General features: G+C 33.3%; 1 protein-coding gene across 3 annotated transcripts in view; it reads right to left on the bottom strand.

Moving 5' to 3' along the window:
• Positions 1-2414: 2414 nt before the first annotated feature.
• The window catches only part of ABCA5 (ATP binding cassette subfamily A member 5), a 73179-nt gene continuing 55111 nt past the window's right edge, over positions 2415-20482 (bottom strand). For all 3 annotated transcript variants that reach the window (XM_038546747.1, XM_038546749.1, XM_038546750.1), the window contains exons 24-39: positions 19906-20076; positions 18812-18925; positions 18286-18420; positions 16667-16741; positions 16068-16159; positions 13837-13963; positions 13414-13531; positions 13228-13319; positions 9397-9572; positions 8961-9036; positions 8743-8837; positions 7635-7754; positions 6181-6330; positions 5735-5814; positions 4583-4638; positions 2415-3845 (exon numbers count right to left, since the gene is read on the bottom strand). In XM_038546747.1, coding sequence (XP_038402675.1) covers positions 3738-3845; positions 4583-4638; positions 5735-5814; positions 6181-6330; positions 7635-7754; positions 8743-8837; positions 8961-9036; positions 9397-9572; positions 13228-13319; positions 13414-13531; positions 13837-13963; positions 16068-16159; positions 16667-16741; positions 18286-18420; positions 18812-18925; positions 19906-20076 — 1785 coding nt within the window. In that variant the 3' untranslated portion in view covers positions 2415-3737. The remainder of the gene's footprint in view (positions 3846-4582; positions 4639-5734; positions 5815-6180; positions 6331-7634; positions 7755-8742; positions 8838-8960; positions 9037-9396; positions 9573-13227; positions 13320-13413; positions 13532-13836; positions 13964-16067; positions 16160-16666; positions 16742-18285; positions 18421-18811; positions 18926-19905; positions 20077-20482) is intronic.

Here is a 20482-nt window from a genome sequence, read left to right as displayed (position 1 = left end):
AAGAACTGACATAAAAAGGTCTACAAGAATAGCGTTTCAGCTTAAAATATAAATGTGAATTAAAGCACAAGTAATTTTCAATGTTCCCTCTGCACTTGAAAACTCCCAACAGATACTAAGAAATGATTACTAACAATTATTAGTGCCAGGTTTTTCCATTTTTAATGAGCCACTCGTTATTCATTTATCAACACTAAATAACAAAAAACTTTTTTAGTATACAAAATGAAAGGTTTATCTTAAATTTTCAGTTTTTAAAGCTTATTACTAATAATATAGTATTTATTTTTCTTAAAGAGTAGCATTGAGAATTTACTTACATATGACACATTATGAATAAAAAATAAGTAAATTTTGACCTTAGAAGAATAGCTGATATAAAAATTATTCACCTGAGAATAAATTCTTTAATTGTATATAATATGTTCTTTCAGGAGAGAAAATGAAAAATGGATGTTAGCCATATTAAAAATACATTAAGGATAAGCATTCCTATTTTTCAAAAATCAGTGCCTATTTATGTGTTACATGAAAATACAGATGAAAATACAGTTTCATCAAACTCATAGTACAATCAGAATGAAATGCATGACCAATAGAACAATAAAAACAAGGACAACACTTACCCTAAGTAGAATTAATTGTGCACCAATAAAAGTGTTAGTACCACTAGCAAAGCATTTGTGCTATTATAGTTACATAAGTGTTGATCTTCCTCCTGCTAGTGAGATCTCACAGGGCCAAAATGGATAGTTATCTTTCTATCCAAAAAACTCACTGCTTGAAAGATCATCACTCAAAATGGTCTGTTGCATTAAATTACTCTAAAAATATTTTAACAACCTCAAAGTAATTGATTTAAGGTAGTCTATGCCAATTTACAAAAGAAATGTTTTTAAAGAAAACCTACAGCCTTTTGTTCTCTACTGATAACAAACTCAAAAAAAAAAAAAAAAGAGCAGACAAAGTGAAATGTATATTCATCATCATGTTTTCATGGTTACCATCTGCTTGAATCCCAACAGCTGCAGACAGAGGTTTGCTTTAAAGTCAGTAACCAGAGTCACTGAGTAAAGTCCAGGCTTTATTCTGAAAATTTGATCATAGATGGAAAATATAAACTAGGTGATGCTGTTTTTTCCAACTTTTGCCTAATGTATGTATTTATATTTATTGTTGGTATAGAAAAAAATTTAAGATCGAGAATTTAAGACACTTTGAAATGTGTTCAAAAACATGAACTATCCACTGTAAATAAAGATAAACTTCCTTTTGGACTGTATCCTTTTCTTCACTCACCCTTGCTTTCCTCAGTATTAAATTTTACTTTCGAATTTAAATAAAAACTCTAAAAAAATTATACTTCTGAATAGGAAAGATTTTACTACTGTGAAAAAGGGAATATTCCTACATATAATTTATGATCAAAAATATATTCACCCTATGTAAAAACAAAAAAATTAAAGTCTTTTTTAAAAAAAGCTTATAAGAGCACAATAATAAAATAACTGAACATAATGGATAAGAACCCAACTGCCAACTACTCAGCACAACCTCAACTTTGACTTTCCTTTTCGTTGGTCACACAATCACAGATGCACAGTGAATGTGGCAAGTCAATGTGCAGGAGGAGCAGGTAATGTTCTCAGTCAGCTACGTGCTATTTAAAAGAACACATTTTCCTCAGTGTGGTCAGGTCCTAAGAAACTACCTTTTCAGTGACTGTTCTAGCGAATTAGGGATTGCTTTGTTTCTTAAACTGAGTTTAAGTGCTCCAGGCAATACAGGACTATAAAAATATACGCTAAAAAAAGAGGCCCCTGGGTATTTATATGAATACTAGTTACTGAAAGGTATCTCTTTAAATTTACGGCACCATTTAGCTGTGACTTGCTTTAGAAAATGCACAATGCTATTTAATTACCTACAAAGGTAATGATTTTCTTTCAAATGTGTCTTGAGTTGTATTTATTATGCAGTACTAAAAGTTCAGTGAAAGTTACAACTTTTACTTAAGATGTAAAAGTGAGATTCTCAGGTGAAGAATCCAAAAGCTTGGTATCATGAGGTAAGTGGCTGTCAGCTGCTGATCGAACATGAAAAACTAGTGCCAATTAAATCTTAAAAGGAGAAATACCTTAGCAGTGGGTTGTAAAATCCAAGCAGAGACTGTAGACAGTTCAGTTAGACTAGTGACAGATTAGAGCAGATAATCTCTGACAAGTCATCAGAGGTAGCTGGAAAGGTAGGTATCTTTAGAAATATATGTAAGTTGCCAAAACAATGGGGAAGTATTAGTCATAGACCTTGGGCTGAGAAAGAACTGCTAGAGCCTAAAATGACAGATGCCTTATAGTGTAGTGTTAAAAGTTCACTAAGTTTCCCTAAGTTAAAGAGTTAATAGTATTTCAGTAAAGGATTTGGGTATTTAAAATAACTCAGTGCCAAATTCTTCCGTTCCTTTTTTTTTTTTTAAACTCTTTATACTGTAATACTCATACTCCCAACATATTTGTCTTTGCAAGTTAATACTTCCATTCATCCGGTGGAAATACAATGTCAGCTAGTATTATTTATACTACATTATACCTGTAGTCCATACACATGGGCTCTACCAGGAAATATTTCCAAGATTACATTAACCATAACCTTACTTCAATTCTGACAGAGCAAAATTCTGGTTTCTCATTAAAGTGAATTATGTATAGTTTTCTTCTAATCCTTAAATCCCAAAGGTTTATTTATCTCCCGCCATGTGCCACAGTGAATCTGAGGTGAGTTACTAATTAACCTAGACAGATATACTTAAAACTCTATAAAGGAGATATTCAAATAATAAAGTTTACGAACGAAAATGATTACCCAACAAATTATTTTATTCTGTAATAAAATATAATGTGCCCTTTGGGAGAAAGATGACAAAAAAATTTATATGTTCCATGAAGTGTACAGGAAAACATATGGTCAATTCTTCCAACTGTGTAGATGATGTCATTCTAACCGCAATCAGGCTATTACATAGTAAGACTAGAGAAAGTCTTCCTTTAATTATAATTAAAACACCTGTGAATTTTATCATGAGCAGAAGAAATGTTTCTTCAACGACCTAAATCATCTATGTCTAACATCACCTAATAGAACAAGGTCTCATTTCACTTATTATGATGAATGAGTGCCACCTAGCGGATGTCACCTCCTGCAAACCTCTATCTGCACGGGACTACCTAGTGTTTACTGCTCTCTGGGATGTCAACTTCCACTCAAAGTTTCTTTAGAAATTAAAAAAGAGAAGCAAGAAATTTTTGCTTTATATTTCTTGTCTATGTATTGTTTATGTATTAGGCTTTTTAAATTTAGACTGAGATATCACATACTCAAGTAACAAGATGGTATAAATTTAAAAATAAAGATAACCATTAAAAATAAAACTATTGTCACTATTTCTTTAAATCGTAAATTTAAAAGCACTATTTTTGAAAGGTAAAAAAGTAAATATTCGACCTCACATACAGACTGCAGTTCAATATGCTTCATGTACAAACATGCAGTTTCAATTATTTATACACAAGTGTTATTTAAAGAAAAGCAAAACACACAACCACAGCATTTCAATCAAGGAACTTAGGAAAATCCCAAATGCTTTCATGGTTCTTCAGTTACCATTCAAATAATATATCTTTTAAACCAAAGTCAAAGTAAAAAAAATAAGTTCAGTAAACAGATTGAACTGTACATATTCAAAACACCACTCTGTCTTCCTGTGTTCTTTCCCACCAAAGTGTGCTGTTTAAAGTTCCACAACTGCTATCTTCTTCCTCTTGTTCTTTAGTGAGTTCTACAAAAACCTAATGAAAGTAAATAAGTGAATATAGTATTCTGTATTGCAATGATCTCGAAAAATTTTTAATTACATCTGACACAGTGTAAGGCTACATCTAAGTACATTAACCATTCAAGTATTAAGAGATATACTGGCATTAATATTATTTAAACAGATCCTTTAAATCACATACAAAGATGGATGTTATAAGGACTAAGATTGTTTTCTGATTAATATATGTTAAGTAGCACTGTCATAAAAAAATAATTTATAAATATTTAAGCAATGTAACTTTAGATATATGAAATAATATCAACAACCTTCATTTTCTTTACTAAATAAACAACAATGAACTTTTCCAAACAAATAGATGGAAAGTCTAAAGGTTTTTTAAAATTATACAAAATTTAGGTGTATTGTACAGCAATCTGTCTCTGGTTCACAAACACCCTCTCTCTCCAATATAAATCTAAACAACTGAGGGTGCCTGGTTGGCTCAGTTAGTCAAGCTTCCAACTCTTGGTTTCAGCTCAGGTCATGATCTCAGTGTCAAGAGATTGAGCCCTGCATGGGGCCCCGAGCTCAGCGGGGAGTCTACTTCCCTCTCCATCTTGTTCTGTACCTCCCCTAACCCGGACACATTCTGTCTCTCTCTCTTTCTCAAATAAATAAATCTTTAAAAATAAATAATTAAGTCTAAACAATTAAATATCAGACATTTTCTTCTATAAAAGAATTTTTAAAAATTGAACTTTATAGTACCTGTTCCAACGTTGCTTGAGAAAAGCTATATTCTTCAATGGCAAAAGTATGTTTAGCTATTAAAATATGAAAACAATATTTTACTTATTAGTATTTATAAAGAATAAAAATGGCAGTAACTACTAAATAGCTAACAATCTGTTTAAAAAAAAAAAAACACTTCTATAATCAGTCATTTAAATTTGAAGCTGCCAAAACATGTTACTTTACTCTATCTTGGTCCCCTTGTCTCCCTCAGGATCACAACTCTTCTGCAGCCGAGACACCACACCTGCAATGTTACTTGCCTCACCTCGTCTTTGCGGAGCATCTCCTGTTTACCCTCCTCTGTCTTCCGTACTATGCCTTTTCTCATAACTTCTTTGGCTTCCTACTCTATGTCCCATTGCCCAATTTCCAATACAGCCTGGTCTGAATTTCTTGCACTAGATTCTGGATACAATTTCTATGTCCATATGCTTTTTTTGTATTTATTTTAGATCCTTTAACAATCTAATCTAACACCAAATTTTCTGCCTTTTTATTTATTTCTGTAGTGAAATTCTCCTCAAGCAGCATTAGGTTGTTTCATAGTTTATAAATTCCATAAAACAGCTTGTAAAAAAAAAAAACAAAACAGCTTGTATATGAATATCTGTTCCATACAGGAGCTTACCTCTCTCCACTTGCTACCAGGTATCTTTATCCTGCCAACCATTTATTTTAAAAAATGCCAAGTTTCAATAAGCTGCTTTAAGCTTTTAGGAATGTCTACATTCCTAACCCATGAATTCTCCTCTCCTCTCTTCTGCTGCCACTGAAATCTTGCTACCATCACTACTTCTAGGGCCTGATACAAAGTGAGGATTCTGGAAACTCAGTGTTCTCACTTCTGGAATGAACCACGAGTGCTAAATAAACTGAACTTTCTCAACAGATGCAATGTGGAAAACCATGGTGATGTCTACTAAAATAGTAAAAGGTTTACACTACAATATAGCTCACCTACCAAACCTCTACAATATTAGTATTTACCTCTATCTTACGTTAAATTAATAAAAGGTTATCTTTTTACTTATAATAGTTCCCACAAAAAACAGTCTCAATTTCTAAACTTTAAAAAAAAATCTTTTATAAATTGAAAGCTACCTAACGATGGTTTTCAAATCTTACCTTCTTCGAGCTTAGAAAAAGACTGTGAAAGGGATGGAACATCTTCCTTAGGAATCTTATAAGCCAAAATAGAAGAAAAACTGGAAACAGATAAAATATAAAAAAATTTAAAAATGACTAGTATGTTCTAAAGCTAAAGTTCAAACTTTTTAAAGTTCAAAATCATACTCCAACAACTTATTTTGATACATATTTACAAAAAAATTTTGTCTTAAAATATTTCCATGTAAAACAACTCTCAATACTACTGATACGTGAACTTTAAAAAAGTTTAAATACTATTGAATATTACAAGATCTACATTAAGTCAGATATAAAACTCCAGTCATTGGGCTGTATTAGTCCAACACTGGTAATATTAACAGACTTTTTTTTCTAATCCCTAATAGCCAAATTTTATTATTATTCCTCTACAAAAAAATATTAATAATTTTTAAAATCTTTACCTCTCCTGACGGATTGCATTTGGGAAAATATACTGAATTTCTCTTTGAAGACGGTCTACTTCTAGGTTTTCTATCCAGTCCTTTAACTTTATTTCCAAAAAGTAGCCTTTTCCAAATTTACTCTTCAGATGCTGGACGGTCCCGATACATCTGTAGTGATTTTTAAAAGAAAGCTCAGACATAAAATGACTTGACAGTTTCAAAGAATGATTTTTCAGAGGATGATTTAAATTAAATGTTTGATGGAATACTTTTAAATGTATAGAGAAGTTGCAAATATAATACAGAGAGTGTCCATATACCCCTCACCCAGTTTCAGTTTCCATAATATTGTCTTATATTGCCGTGGCACATTTGTCAAAATTAAGAAACCAACACTAGTGTATTACTATTAACTTTATATTTGACTTTATTGGGATTTTACCAGTTTTTCCACTAATATCCTTTCTCTGTTCCAGGATCTGTCCAGGATACACACTGCACATAACTGTCATGTCTCTGTAGTCCCCACTGGTCTGTGACAGTTTCTTACTCTTTCCTTCTTTTCTGCCTTTGACAATTTTAGGAACTGGGCAAGTGTTTTGGTAGAAGGTATCTCAATTTGGAGTAGTCTGACAGTTTTCCCATAAGTACACTGGGATGAAGGGTTTTGGAGAAAATGCCACAAAGATTAAGTACCTTTCCTATCACATGCTATCAGGGCTACATGATATCCACATGACATTGCTCTGCTGTGATGTTACGATCACCTTCTTTCCACACACTAAGAAGAGACTGGCTAAATTCAGACTCAAACCTAGGAGGTGGAGGATTACCCTCTCCTCTTAGAGGGAGCAGTATTTATATAACCTGTTGGGAGTCTTTCTGTAAGGAAAATTTGTTCTCCTCCTATGTTTATTTTATTTATTCAGCCACTTATTTATAGGAGTATGAACTTGAATTATGAATATACTTATTTTATACTTTGGATTACAACCCAATACAATGCTTAATAATTTTTTAAAATAACAAATATCATGAATGGAAAACATTCCAAATTGTTGAATTACTAAGCCAATTACAAAGTAGCTAGCCATTTTTTAGAAATTAACATATTTCCAAGTAATTCTACAGAAAGCTAACAGATTCAGAAACTCAAGTAAAGGGCTCTCCTGTGTGGCTCAGTTAAGCGGCTGCCTTTGGCTCAGGTCATGATCCCAGGGTCCTGGGATCAAGTCCTGCATTGGGCTCTCTGATCAGCCAAGGAGTCTGTTTGTCCGTCTGCCCCTCCCCTCTGCTTGTGCTCTCTAACACTTGCTCTCTTTCTCTCTAATCAATAAAAAAAAAAAAAATCAAAAACTCAAGTAAGGGTATCTTTTTTAACATTTAAATTTATAATTTTAAGTTTTTGAAATGATTATTCAAAATTCACTGTCACCCTACCCACCCATCCAAACAGCAAAGCGTTCATTTACCTTAACTGCCCAGATACCATGATAGCCACTCGGTCACAAACAGCCTCTGCTTCCTCCATATAATGAGTGGTCAGAATAGCAGCCCGTTTTTTGTTTTTAAATGCAGTTCGAATTGCTCGCCTATAAAACATAAGTAAAATAAACAGAGTAAAGCATCTGAATCTTAATGAAAATCCAAGTATTTGACTAGTTAGGTTAATAAAATTTATCAAATTTCAATTGCTATAGTTATTGTATACTGCCCAATTATGAGTCTTCTAACTTGTTTTTCCTTATTTTTGAAAGTTTATCAAACAGAAATTCCATGATTTCAAATGTTTCTATGCATTAAAAAATAAATTATAAAATTTTATGCTTTCTCATGTTGTAACTAAAATAGCCATGAAATCATAGGGAAAACTTAATATACTTTTGTACCCAACTCCGCATCTTATAGACATGGAAATGTAGGCTCAAAGAGTTTATCAACTAACCGGCTACCTCCATGAATCCTTAGGTAGTCCAACATAAACTCAAGCTAATGTTAGTATAAGAATTATAATTTATATGTTAAATGACTAGGAAAAAATCTTTTAAAAGCTATGCAGACAGGAACACTCTGTATTTTAATAATTACCCAAATATTTATTTTTATTCTGGAATAAATGAAGTATTAATATTTCATGAAAGTATGAAGTATGATAAAGTTTAAAAGTTTATTGGGTGGCTCAGTTGATTAAGTGTCTGCCTCTAGCTCCGGTAAGGATCCTGGGGTCCTGGGATTGAGCCCCATGTGTGGCTCCCTGCTCAGTGGGGAACCTGCTTCTTCCTCTCCCTTTGACTCTCCCCCATCTGCTGCCTGTGCTCTCTCAAATAAACAAATAAAATCTTAAAAATAAATTAATTAAAAATTAAAATAATTAAATAAATAAAATAAAAGCTTATGGGATTCTCCAGAAATAAAAATATTTAATTTTTAATTACTATTTTGTCATTTGTGTAAGATTTTAAATCAATATGTAAATATAGCTAATATAAAAACAAATAGTTTATTAGTTATAATAAAACAAACTATTCTTAAATATGATATACCATAACATGTCTCAAGTGTCTTAAATGTCATACTCACCACATGTGCTGTTTGGCTTTAGGATCCATACCTGTAGATGGTTCATCTAGGAGGGTAATGTGAGGATTCCCCAACATACTCAGGGCAAAACATAACTAGATAAAAAGAAAACAGGGGGAGAGGACTAATAAGGCTTCACATAAGAAATTTTATTAAGACAGTATCAGGCTCTAAACTATGAATAAGACCCACATTTATCTGTTGTTTAATAAAAGTACCTTTCGTTTGATTCCTGCAGGTAGTTTCTTGATAGTTTTCTGAAGATGTTCTTTTAAATCAAGTGCACTTGTTATCCTGCAAAACAGGTAACACAAAGGGATTGTATTATTATCACTGTTTGTGATCATTGATAGCCTTTTTTCTAGAACACTCAGTTGAAGCTTACTATATAATTAGACCTCTGATTTATATAATTTTAAATTGCTATCTTGATTAAAAGGTTCACTTTATGTTTGACATTTATAGGTATGTTCATTCTGTAATTATAAATAGAAAAATTACATTTTTATAACTATAATTCTGTAAAGAACAGATGAAAAAGTAATGACCATTTTCTATGAAAAGTATGATCCACAAAAAATGCTTTTAAAAATTAAACTCTTAAAATGTGAAATGTAAACCTTTTTTCAGGTAATAAAAAGTTTCCAATTTTACCGATTTATGACTTCTTTCATGTCATTTGCACTCATTCCTTTCACAGCTCCATATATTTCAAAATGTTCCCGCAATGTAATATCTGGCCACAGCGGGTTTATCTGAGGACAGTATCCCATATATTTAATGGAATCATCATCTTCACCTGGGTCTGAAGAATAATCTCCAAGAAATACCTATAAAAATACAAACCAATTTTATTTTATTTTCATTTTTTTAAAGATTTTATTTATTCATGATAGACAGAGAGAGAGAGAGAGGCAGAGACACAGGCAGAAGGAGAAGCAGGCTGCATGCCGGGAGCCCAATGCGGGACTCGATCCCGGGACTCCAGGATCGCGCCCTGGGCCAAAGGCAGGTGCCAAGCCGCTGAGCCACCCATGGATCCCCCAAACCAATTTTAAATAACTTTTGGCTTAATTTATATTGTGAAGAAAGTGGTAAGTCAACTAATTAATTCTCCTTCTTAGAACCAGGAGAATAGTAAGTCAAGTTTTTAATTCTTTTGATGAAGAAAGGACATACACAGCTAAGTCAGAGTTCAGTGACACCATCAGGAATGCAGGTTGATTGAAAAGGCAAACTCTGATTTTAACTAGGATGATCGAGGGACCTCACTGGAAGGTGATATTTTTGCAATGGAGGTAAAGCACATTTAATCATTTGGCTTTCTACAAGGTAAGGAATACCCCCAAAAAGGAAAAGTTAAGGTAAAAACCCAAAGAGAAGAGAGTGCCTGGAATTTCCCAGAAACTGAACGGGCCAGTAAGAAAGAGAGAGAAGAGCAGAAGTCAGAGCTGTTTCGTGAAATTTCCACAAAGTGGTGAGATGCTTAGAATCAAAGGCTGATGACTGGTAGGGTCTATATTAGCTCCTCCATCTCCTGAAGACAGTAAGATTGTCTCCCACAGATCAGGTTGGCAACCGATCTGTCCACCAAAACCTGGCAGGCCAGAAAGGAGCAGAAGGAAATATTCAACATGCTGAAAAATATGTGAACAGGAATTCTTTATCCAGCAAGGCAGTCATTCAGAATAGAAGGAGAGAAAGTTTCCCAGACAGGGCACCCACGTGGCTCAGTCAGAAGAGCATCCAACTCTTGCTTTCACCTCAGGTCATGATCTTAGGGTTGTGGGATAGAGCCCCACGTTGGGCTCCACATGCAGTGGAGAGTCTGACTGGTGGTTCTCTTCCTCTACCTTTCCCCATTTCTTAGAAAAAAAAAAAAAAATCAAACAATCTTTAAAAAAAAAAAAAAGAGTTTCCCAGACAAACAAAACTACTTTTATTAGTTTGGGACCACTAAACTAGCCCTGCAAGAAATTTTAAGAGGCACTCTTTAAGTGGAGGAAAAAGAAAAGACCAAAAGCAACAAAGATTAGAAAGAGCCAGAAACATCACCAGAAACACTAACTCTACAGGTAACACAATGGCACTAAATTCCTATCTTTCAATAATCATTCTGAATATAAATAGACTCAATGCTCCAATCAAAAGACATATGGTATCAGAATGGATTAAAAGAAAGATCTATTTATATGCTGCCTAGAAGAAACTCATTTTAGACCTAAAGCCAGAGTAGCCATACTTCCATCAGACAACTAGATTTTAAAACAAAGACTGTAAAAAGAGATGAAGAAGGGCATTATGTCACAATTAAGGGGTCTATCCATCAAGAAGATCTAACAATTGTAAATGTTTATGCCCTCAACTTGGGAGTACCCAAATATACAAATCAATAATAAACATAAGGAAACTCATTGATAATAACACAGTTAACAGTAGAAGACTATAATACCCCACTTACAGCAATGGACAGATCATCTAAGCAAAAAATCAATAAAGAAAAACAATGGCTTCCAATGACACTGGACCAGATAGACTTAACAAATATATTTGGGACATTTCATCCTAAAGCAGCAGAATACACATCCTTGTCGAGTGCATATGGAATATTCTCCAGAACAGATCACACACTGGGTCACAAATTAACCCTCAACAAGTACAAAAAGACTTAGATCATACCATGCATATTTTCAAACCACAATGCTATGAAACTTGAACTACAAGAAAAAAATTTGGAAAGACCACAAATACATGGAGGTTAAAGAACATCCTACTAAAGAATGAATGGGTTAACCAGGAAATTAAAGAAATTAAAAAAATACATGGAAGCAAATGAAAATGAAAACATGACAGTCCAAAACCTTTGGGATGTAACAAAGGCAATCCTAAGAGTGAAATATATTGCAAATATACTGTCTACCTTAAGAAGCAAGAAAAATCTCAAATATACAACCTAACCTTACACCTAAAAGAGCTAGAAAGAGAAGAGCAAATAAAGCCTAAAGCCAGCAGAAGAAGATAATAATAAAGATTAGAGCATCAATAAACAATATAGAAACAAAAAAACCTGATAGAAAGATTAACAAAACTAAGAACTGGTTCTTTGAAAGAATTAATAAAATTGATAAAACTCTAGCCAAACTTACCAAAAAGAAAAGAGAAAGAACCCAAATAGATAAAATCACGAATGAAAGAGGAAAGATCACAGCCAACACCACAGCAATACAATTATAAAACTATGAAAAATTATATGCTAACAAACTGGGCAACCTGGAAGAAATGGACAAATTCCTAGAAAACTACAAACTACCAAAACCAAAAGTGAAGCAAGAAGAAATACAAAATCTGAACGGGCCCAAAACAAGCAAAGAAAATTGAAGCAGTAATCAAAAATCTCACAACAAAGTCCAGAGCCAGATGAATTCTACCAGACATTTAAAGAAGAGTTAATACCTATTCTCTTCAAACTATTCCAAAAACCAGAAAGGAAGGAAAACTTCCAAACTCATTCTATGGAGCCAACACTACCTTAATTCCAGCATTATCAACAACAGCCAAACCATGGAGAGAGCCCAAATGTCCATGAATGATGAATGGATAAAATGGTATATATACACAAGGAAACAATACTCAGCCATCAAAAAGAATGAAATCTTGCCATTTGCAATGATGTAGATGGAGCTAGAGTATATTATGCTAAGTGAAATAAAGTCAGTTTGAGAAAGAAAAATACCATACAATCTTATTCATATGTGGAATTTAGGCAAGAAAACAGATGAACATACGGGAAGAGGGCAAAGAAAAAAAGGAGACAGGGAAACATGCAATAAGTGACTCTTAATGACAGGAAACAAACAGGTTAGATGGAGGGAAGGGGAGAAGGGATGGGCTAGATGGGTAGTAACTAATGAGGAGGGCATTTGCTGTGATAAGCACCGAGTGTTGTAAGTAATGTATCACTGAATTCTACTCCAGAAACCAAAATTGCACAGTATGTTAACAAAGTTAAATAAAAGAAAAATAAAATAAAATTGTCTTCCATTAAATGGGGAGACAAATCACCATGCATGTAATAATTTTAAAAGCAGAAATACTATATATGTATGCATCTGCATGTGTGAAAATTTTATTGTGTATTTTATTTTCAACGATAACCAAAAAGATAATTTGATCAAGCTGCACTAAGATAATTAACACTAAAAACATAGAATCCTAATCTATCATTAAGAAATTTATTTTAATTAAAAATGTAAATCAGGGATCCCTGGGTGGCTCAGCGGTTTAGCGCCTGCCTTTGGCCCAGAGCGCGATCCGGGAGACCCGGGATCGAGTCCCATGTTGGGCTCCTGGCATGGAGCCTGCTTCTCTCTCCTCCTGTGTCTCTGCCTCTCTCTCTCTCTATGTCTATCATAAATAAATAAATAAATCTTTAAAAAAATGTAAATCATAGTCAGCATCTCCCTCCCACACCCTTATATATCATACCTGGCCTGAAGTTGGTTCAATATCACCAACTAGAATATTGATAATTGTGCTTTTGCCTGCACCATTTGGACCCAGTAGCCCCAAGATCTCTCCTAAAGGAATTGAAGAAAAATTATCATATGTAAATCAAACTAAAAGTGGAAATCACTCTTCTGGAAAAATTATTTAAGAAAAAACAAATACCACCTTTTTTCACACAGAAAGAGACATATTTAGTTGCCACTTTCTTTACTTTTCTTGTAAGAAGAAAATCTTTCTTGTCCTCATATTCTTTATGCAAATTGCTGACCATGATGGCTGGTTTCTAATAAGGGAAATAAGATTTAAAAAGAGAATAATAAATCAGATATACCTATCATGAAATGACAGGCTACTCACAATTCATGTCCATATATCATAAGAACTATATTCACTAATAAGTAGTATATAAATAAATACCCATTTATGACTCAAATGGCTTATTCAAACGTAAGTAGACAAATATATTTTTTCAAAGAAAAGACTTTTTTCATATTGATTCACATGAAAAGTATTTTTCAGATTAATTCCTATACATGAGGAAGTGATCACTGCACGATGAATAAGACTTGGCAGTAAAGACTAAATTACCTCCTCACAACATTGGCAACTCATTAGCTCTTTGACCTTCAGTCTTTCAGCTTTGACATCTTCATCTTCATCCTCATGGTTTGGTGGTTCTGGATGCTTCCTATTTTTGGACTTTGATGAAAGAGTCCTAAATATATATACATAATAGATTTTCAAATAATCAACAGAGTAAAAAAAAATTCAAGCACTCCAGGAGAAAAGACTGAAAATATACAACAATCTGGGATCTGTGGTTATTTCTGAAAGGTGGAGTTACAGAGCTACTTTTCATTCACGGATACCATTTGGATGATGTTATCAAAATTCACTCATTTCTTCAACAATATTATTTATGGCCAGTATGTGTCATGCACTGTTTTATACAAACATAAAAAGATTTAAAAATGCATGTACCCATCCTTCACAGAATTTACAGTCTGGGTATAAATGACATTGCCCAGGGCATAGTGGATGTAGAGAGTTGAACTCAGAACTCCCAGGAACACTAGAAAGGTAGGCTGAGAAAAAAGTGTTTGTAAAGGAAATCCTAAAGAGTAAGAGAGGTGATGAGTTATAAAATAGGAGTTGACATTATGGACAACAAAGGAACAAGAAAAAAGTATAAGGAGGAAGAAGTCAATCACACTAAAGTAGCAGATGAATTGAATAAGTAGAGCCTATTTGAAGAGATACACAGGAAATCATTAGTCACCTTACTGAAAATAGAATCAGCAGAGAAGCAAGCACAGAAACCAGATAGCAGGGAGTTAAGGAGTGCGAGGTGAGGAAATGGAAGTGGAAGCTTCTTGGCTATGAAAGGAAAGACACATGAAACAAAAGAGCTAGAAAGAGTCATGTTTAAATGAGATTCAGAAGTTCTGATTTCTATTAATTTGTTTTATATGAGAAAGGTGACTCCTTCCTCAAAGAAAAATAACTTCTTTAGATCCAGAAAGCAAAGATATAGAAAGAGAAAATAAAATTGACAGAGCAATGTCCTTAAGTAGACAGAATATATGAACACATGGATAAACTGGAGGGGTGCCTCTCTCCCTCTGGGACTAGACAAAAGCAAAAATGATGAAAGAGGTAGATAAGTGTGTAAAACTTTCTAATTAAGTGCTTCTGTTTTCAGAGACAGCAAGTTCATCTACTGAGAAGTAGAAAACAAGATGAGGTGAACTGGAAAACTTGAGGAATATAAAGAAGGTTTGGGATAACTATCAAAGAGATAGGAAGAAAATGGGATAACAGGTGTTAAAACAAAGCTGAGTTTATATGTGATAAATACATGATATTAGCAAACTGTACTTTTATATTAATTTTCTCTAGCCTATAATTAGACTTACCAAAAATTATGATTTTTAGCAGACAGGTGAAAGGGATATAGAAGTTGAATATAGGGTGCTGAAAGAGGGTGAAAGTAATGAATTACGTGAGTGAAGCTGAATAGAGAAAAGGTGAAAACAGTGATTAGTGGATGCATTTTAAAACAGAAAAAACTCAAGGGGGGAAACCACAGTAGAAAAGGCTACTAAGACTAATAAAATAAGAAAGCTGGAAAGATGAAGTATTACTGGTAGCATGGGACACAGATGAAGTGAAAAGCAGTAAAGGCAGGGTTCTGATCCAAATCAACACGTGAGACGCAAAGGACTCAGTCATGAGTGCAGAGAAAATCAGAAACTGAGGCACAGGATGCTAGAAAGGTTATCTCCCCCTTGGACACTGACTCTCTCCCAAGCAGGAGTAAGAAAGAAGAAAGAGAGCCAGATGCTAAGCCCTCAGTCAACATGGGGAGTACTTAGTGGTTAATAAATACATTCATGGCAGCATTATCCATAATGGCCAAAAAGCAGAAACAACTCAAATGTCCATCAACTGATGATTAGATAAGTCAGGTGTGGTATTTCCATACAATGTAATATTACTAAGAAAAGAAAAAAGTAATGAAATACTGCTACATGCTACAACATGGATGAACTTTCAAAACATGGTAAGTAAAAGAAGCCAAACACAAAAAGACTGACTATATATTATATAATTCCACTTATATAAATGTTCAGAATTGGCAGATCTATACAGCAGCTAGATTAGTAGATTAGTGGTTATACAGGACCAGGGGCATGTGCAAGGAGGGCCACTGATGACTGTAGGCTTTTTTTACTGAGTTAAGGAAATTACCTAAAACTAGATTATGTACTTTGTAAATATACTAAAAAACATTAAAACGTTTTAAAAAATTAACTGACCTGAAAAAAGGATCCTTTCTTATTGACCTGCCTCCATATTTTTTCTCATAGTACTGTAAGAGGAAAATCCAGAGTACACACTGCAGGTAAGGCTACAAGAAGAACACATAAGAGCTCATGACTGAATGTTTTTCTAGCCCTCTATCAATAGAATAAAGACTACATACACCAGGTTCCTTACCATCACCAAAATAATTAATCACTATTTTCTTCACACATCATATGAGCTAAGAATTTCAATGCAAGCCAAGATGGATTTTTAATAAAATAATCCTTCATTTATCTTTCTACCTCTGTAAAAGTTCATTGGTTGTCAGTTTCATATAATATAATTAAAGGAAAAAAAAGTTGTTTTAGTTTCTGAGGAAGCGAGAATTATAATTAAATAGAATTAATAACATAAGAGAGTCAAGTATATTAAAGTGGACATACTCAATAAATATACTAACACCAAATGTATACTGGCTGGCACTAACACACTTGACTTTCTGAAGCATCTTCATTCTTATGCAACATGATAAAAACTAAAAAGAGAGTTAAAATCACACAACCAAACTGCTCTTAAGGGAACATGCTAGCACCAATATTTTTGTTCTTACCGATATAACAGCCACCAAAAGCCTATCCCATGGATTATAGGTGTCCTCATTTTTTCGAATATTCTTCCAAGAAGTCTAAGACAAAAATTTTTGAAAATTGATATGTTGCTGTGATTAAGATGATATAATGGTATTTGGTCTTAGACCCAATTCCCAGGACACTTCTTCTAACACCCTTGGAATTTCCTGAGTGACAGAGGTGACAGGATCATCTTTTGTTATTTAAAATAAGTCCTAATCAACCAAAGCTGAGTTAATGCTACTGAGGACTCCTGGAGGATGGTGGTGCTGGTTGCCAGGGGAACCAACCAAGTGATTAGAAGGTGGAAACTTGCAGCCTCATTCACTGATCAAAAGGGGAGAGAGGCTTGAAGACTGATTTATCTCACTGTGCCTCAGTAATGAAATCTCCATAAAATCCTCCAAAAATACAAGGTTAGAAGAATTTAGATGGTGAATGCATCCACATGCTGGGAAGGTGGCATGTTCGAAACTTCATGCAGACAAGAGTTCCAGTACTTGGGACACTTCTGGAGTTGGCTTTCCGTAGCTCTTAACCTACTTATTTGCATATCCACTACAATAAACTGGTAAAAATACATAAAGTATTTCCCTAAATTCTATAAGCCATTATAACAAATTGCTGAACCTGTGCAGGGGTCACAGGAAGCCTGGATTTGTAGCCACATCAGATACAAGCATGTGCTACCTGCAGATCCACACTTGGATCTGGCATCTGAAATGCAGGAGGCAATCTTGTGGGAATGTGCACTTAACCCTGAACGTAGCCCTGAGTTTACATTAACTCCAGCTAGTTCAGTGTCAAAATTGCTTTATGTGAGGAAAAATCCCACACATTTGGTGTCAGATGTGTTATGAGTAGTAGTTTTCTTAAAGCTGCAGTGTGTAGGAATATTTATATTAAAATGCATTTTATTCAGCAAACATGCATTCTCTATACAGAAGTTAGCTTTTAATATTTTAATATTAATAGGTATGATTTCTACTTAGATTAAAATCTTTCCCATGCCAAGATATTTCTATCTGGGGATGTATAAATTAAACATATTAAACTGAAGAATAAATAAAGTGGGGCAGGGAGGAAGCAAGGTGAGGCACAGAATTAAGTTAGCAGTCATTCTAAATCAATAATTCAACATTTAATTTTTTTCTAATCAAATGCAAATTTTTTAATTATCCAAGCTTAGTAAAACTAATGTTTTATTTTTCTTTAAAAAAGTCTCTTATACTTTATTTCTCTCATCCCTTTATAGCACAATACATTATTTAATCCTTGAAAAACTCTCCCAAAACAAATACTGACTGAGGTCAGATCATACTTGGGATTTATGTACATCCTTTTGGGAATCAAAGAACAGATAACAGGCATACTTTTCCTCCTTTGAGACTTTACAGTTTAAAGACATGCTTGAAAATATTTCACAGTAATCTTAAACCGCTGTTTAACAACACTCAAATCAAGTAAATAGCAACTAAGCTGTTTTTTTTTTTACTATATTCAGTACAAGAACTACAAATCAAAAAAAATTAGCCAGTATTTATGATTTCCAAATATTTTTTTTTTGATTTCCAAATATTAAAACATGCAACAGACCTACCTTTATGAAACAAATCAGACAACCCAGAAGTGGATAGATTGGAATGACTATGGAAAAAGTATAATGAAGAACAGCAGTAACTGTGTATCCCATAAAAAATGTTATTTCAGTGATCGCAATGCAAGCCAATGCTGTCTAAAGAAAAAAAAAGAGAAAACAAGTGAAAAGGTGTTAGCAATTTCATACAAACTGACTTGTAAGTTTGTACCTTGACATTTATTATGTTTTCAATCCTCTAATTAAACATGGAACCAGAGATGATACTTAGCCGGGAGGTGCCAGGATCAGTTGTTTGCCACTGGCATCCTTGCCATAAAATTCTTAGATGCCTTCAGTACCATCCCTTTCTGGAATGGATGATGCAGAAGACAAATATACACATAAAAAGATGCTGCCAGCTATCTACCTAAGTTCTGTACTTAGAAAAGATACAATAACATTTTGAATATAATCTTGAAAGGGTTCATGACTTTCAAATAACCAACTATGAAAAAGCTGGAGTGAAATAATACAAAACATGACTTACCACAGAATAGATAAATGACCAAAACTCTTTGGTATTCAAAATTTTTTTAAAAGTGAAGGAAGTAACATAGGTAAACAGAATGACTGATGGAACATAACCAATAAGGCAAAAAACCTGTAAAACAAAAATGTGTATTTTATGTAAAAAAAATGAGTAGCTAGTAGTATACGATATAAAACACCAGTCATGTTAAAATACTAAGGAATGACTGTTATTCAAATTTTGTTGCTCAACCAATCACTCCAAAAACTGAACTTGTGGTTAGTTGAGGAATTACCATGCACATTTTTCCTAAGTCAGTAAAACTCATACTTTTAACTAACTGTAACACAGCCTGATCAAGTAATTTACACTGAACACTATTGTAGTTCTTTTTATGTTAACCAAAATGCTATCTCTAATCATTTTATTATAAAAACAAGTATAATAGCAGGTTATAACTTTATCCGTTTCAATCAACTATTAGCTACCATTTCAATATACAGCATTCAATGCATTTGATAAATATTTAAGAAAAACATTTATTAATTTATAAGGCAGAAATTAATGCGTAAAGTCAGCATGATCTCTGGAAAATGACAGAATTACTTTCAGTAGCTCTATTTTCCTAGTTCTATTTTCCCTTTTTCTTTATATAAATCATTCACATGAAGGGTCTAGTATTAGTCATGTATGTGTGAACATGAATGTAAGCCATACTCTTCCTTAGTAGTTTAAGCAATGTTTTAAATTGTGGAATAAAAGAACTTCTTTGTGAAATTATTTTCAAGCTTAGGGACAAGGAAAACATTTTAAGATGGACCATTTAATTACTCTTGATTACACACATGTAGGCAGTCTACAGAAAAGACTACCTCAATTTCAAGGAATTATTTTATAATGATGGCTAGTTACTGTTTTTAAAAATCACTTACAGTAATAGGAACTGCATTATCAGTATCATATACAGTAATTAAAATAGATACTGGTTCTATTTTCTGTAAAATAACTAATATCCAAATTAACCAACCAACACTTGTCAGGTTTATAAATACTTAATTTTTTAAAATGACATTTCATTTAAAAATAGCATAATACAAGTGATGTTAACTTACCACAGAAAGGAACTTTATAGCATAAAAATATAATCCATAATGAAATGCAAATAAGCTTCCTAGCATCAAAATAAGAACAAGAAAAAATAGGGGGATATCCACAATAGCTTGTCCAATCCAGTATGCAGATGGCAAAAGCCCTGAGAGTTTAAGCTGAGTATAAGCTTTGATCTACAAAACAAAAAGACGGAAGAGGGAAAATATAACTATAAACATTGTACAAACAAAAAACTCTAGCAAATTATTGTAGAACTCTTAATTCTACATCAACAAAACAATACAGGTCACATTCCAGGTCTCCAGGTAATAAAAGCCTTCCTACAACTAAATATAAATTCCATATAGTCTTTAATTTGGCTCATTAGTCCTTTTTCAGAATCAGAATACAGTAAGGCAAAGAAACACTAAAATAAAGCAAAAGATGTCATGGAGGCATATAGCTGTTCAAACACAAGTAGCCAAAACACTGTTGCTTTTAAGAATCTTTGAAAATAGATAGAAAGTTGTGCTTAAACATAAAGCACTCTCATTTTTATTTTTTTTTTTATTTTTTTTTTTATTGGTGTTCAATTTACTA

Source organism: Canis lupus, chromosome 9 (assembly GCF_011100685.1).
Source record: "Canis lupus familiaris isolate Mischka breed German Shepherd chromosome 9, alternate assembly UU_Cfam_GSD_1.0, whole genome shotgun sequence".
Lineage (NCBI taxonomy): Eukaryota > Metazoa > Chordata > Mammalia > Carnivora > Canidae > Canis > Canis lupus.
Note: the sequence above shows the minus strand (reverse complement) of the source record. Positions and strands in the feature narration are given on the sequence as shown.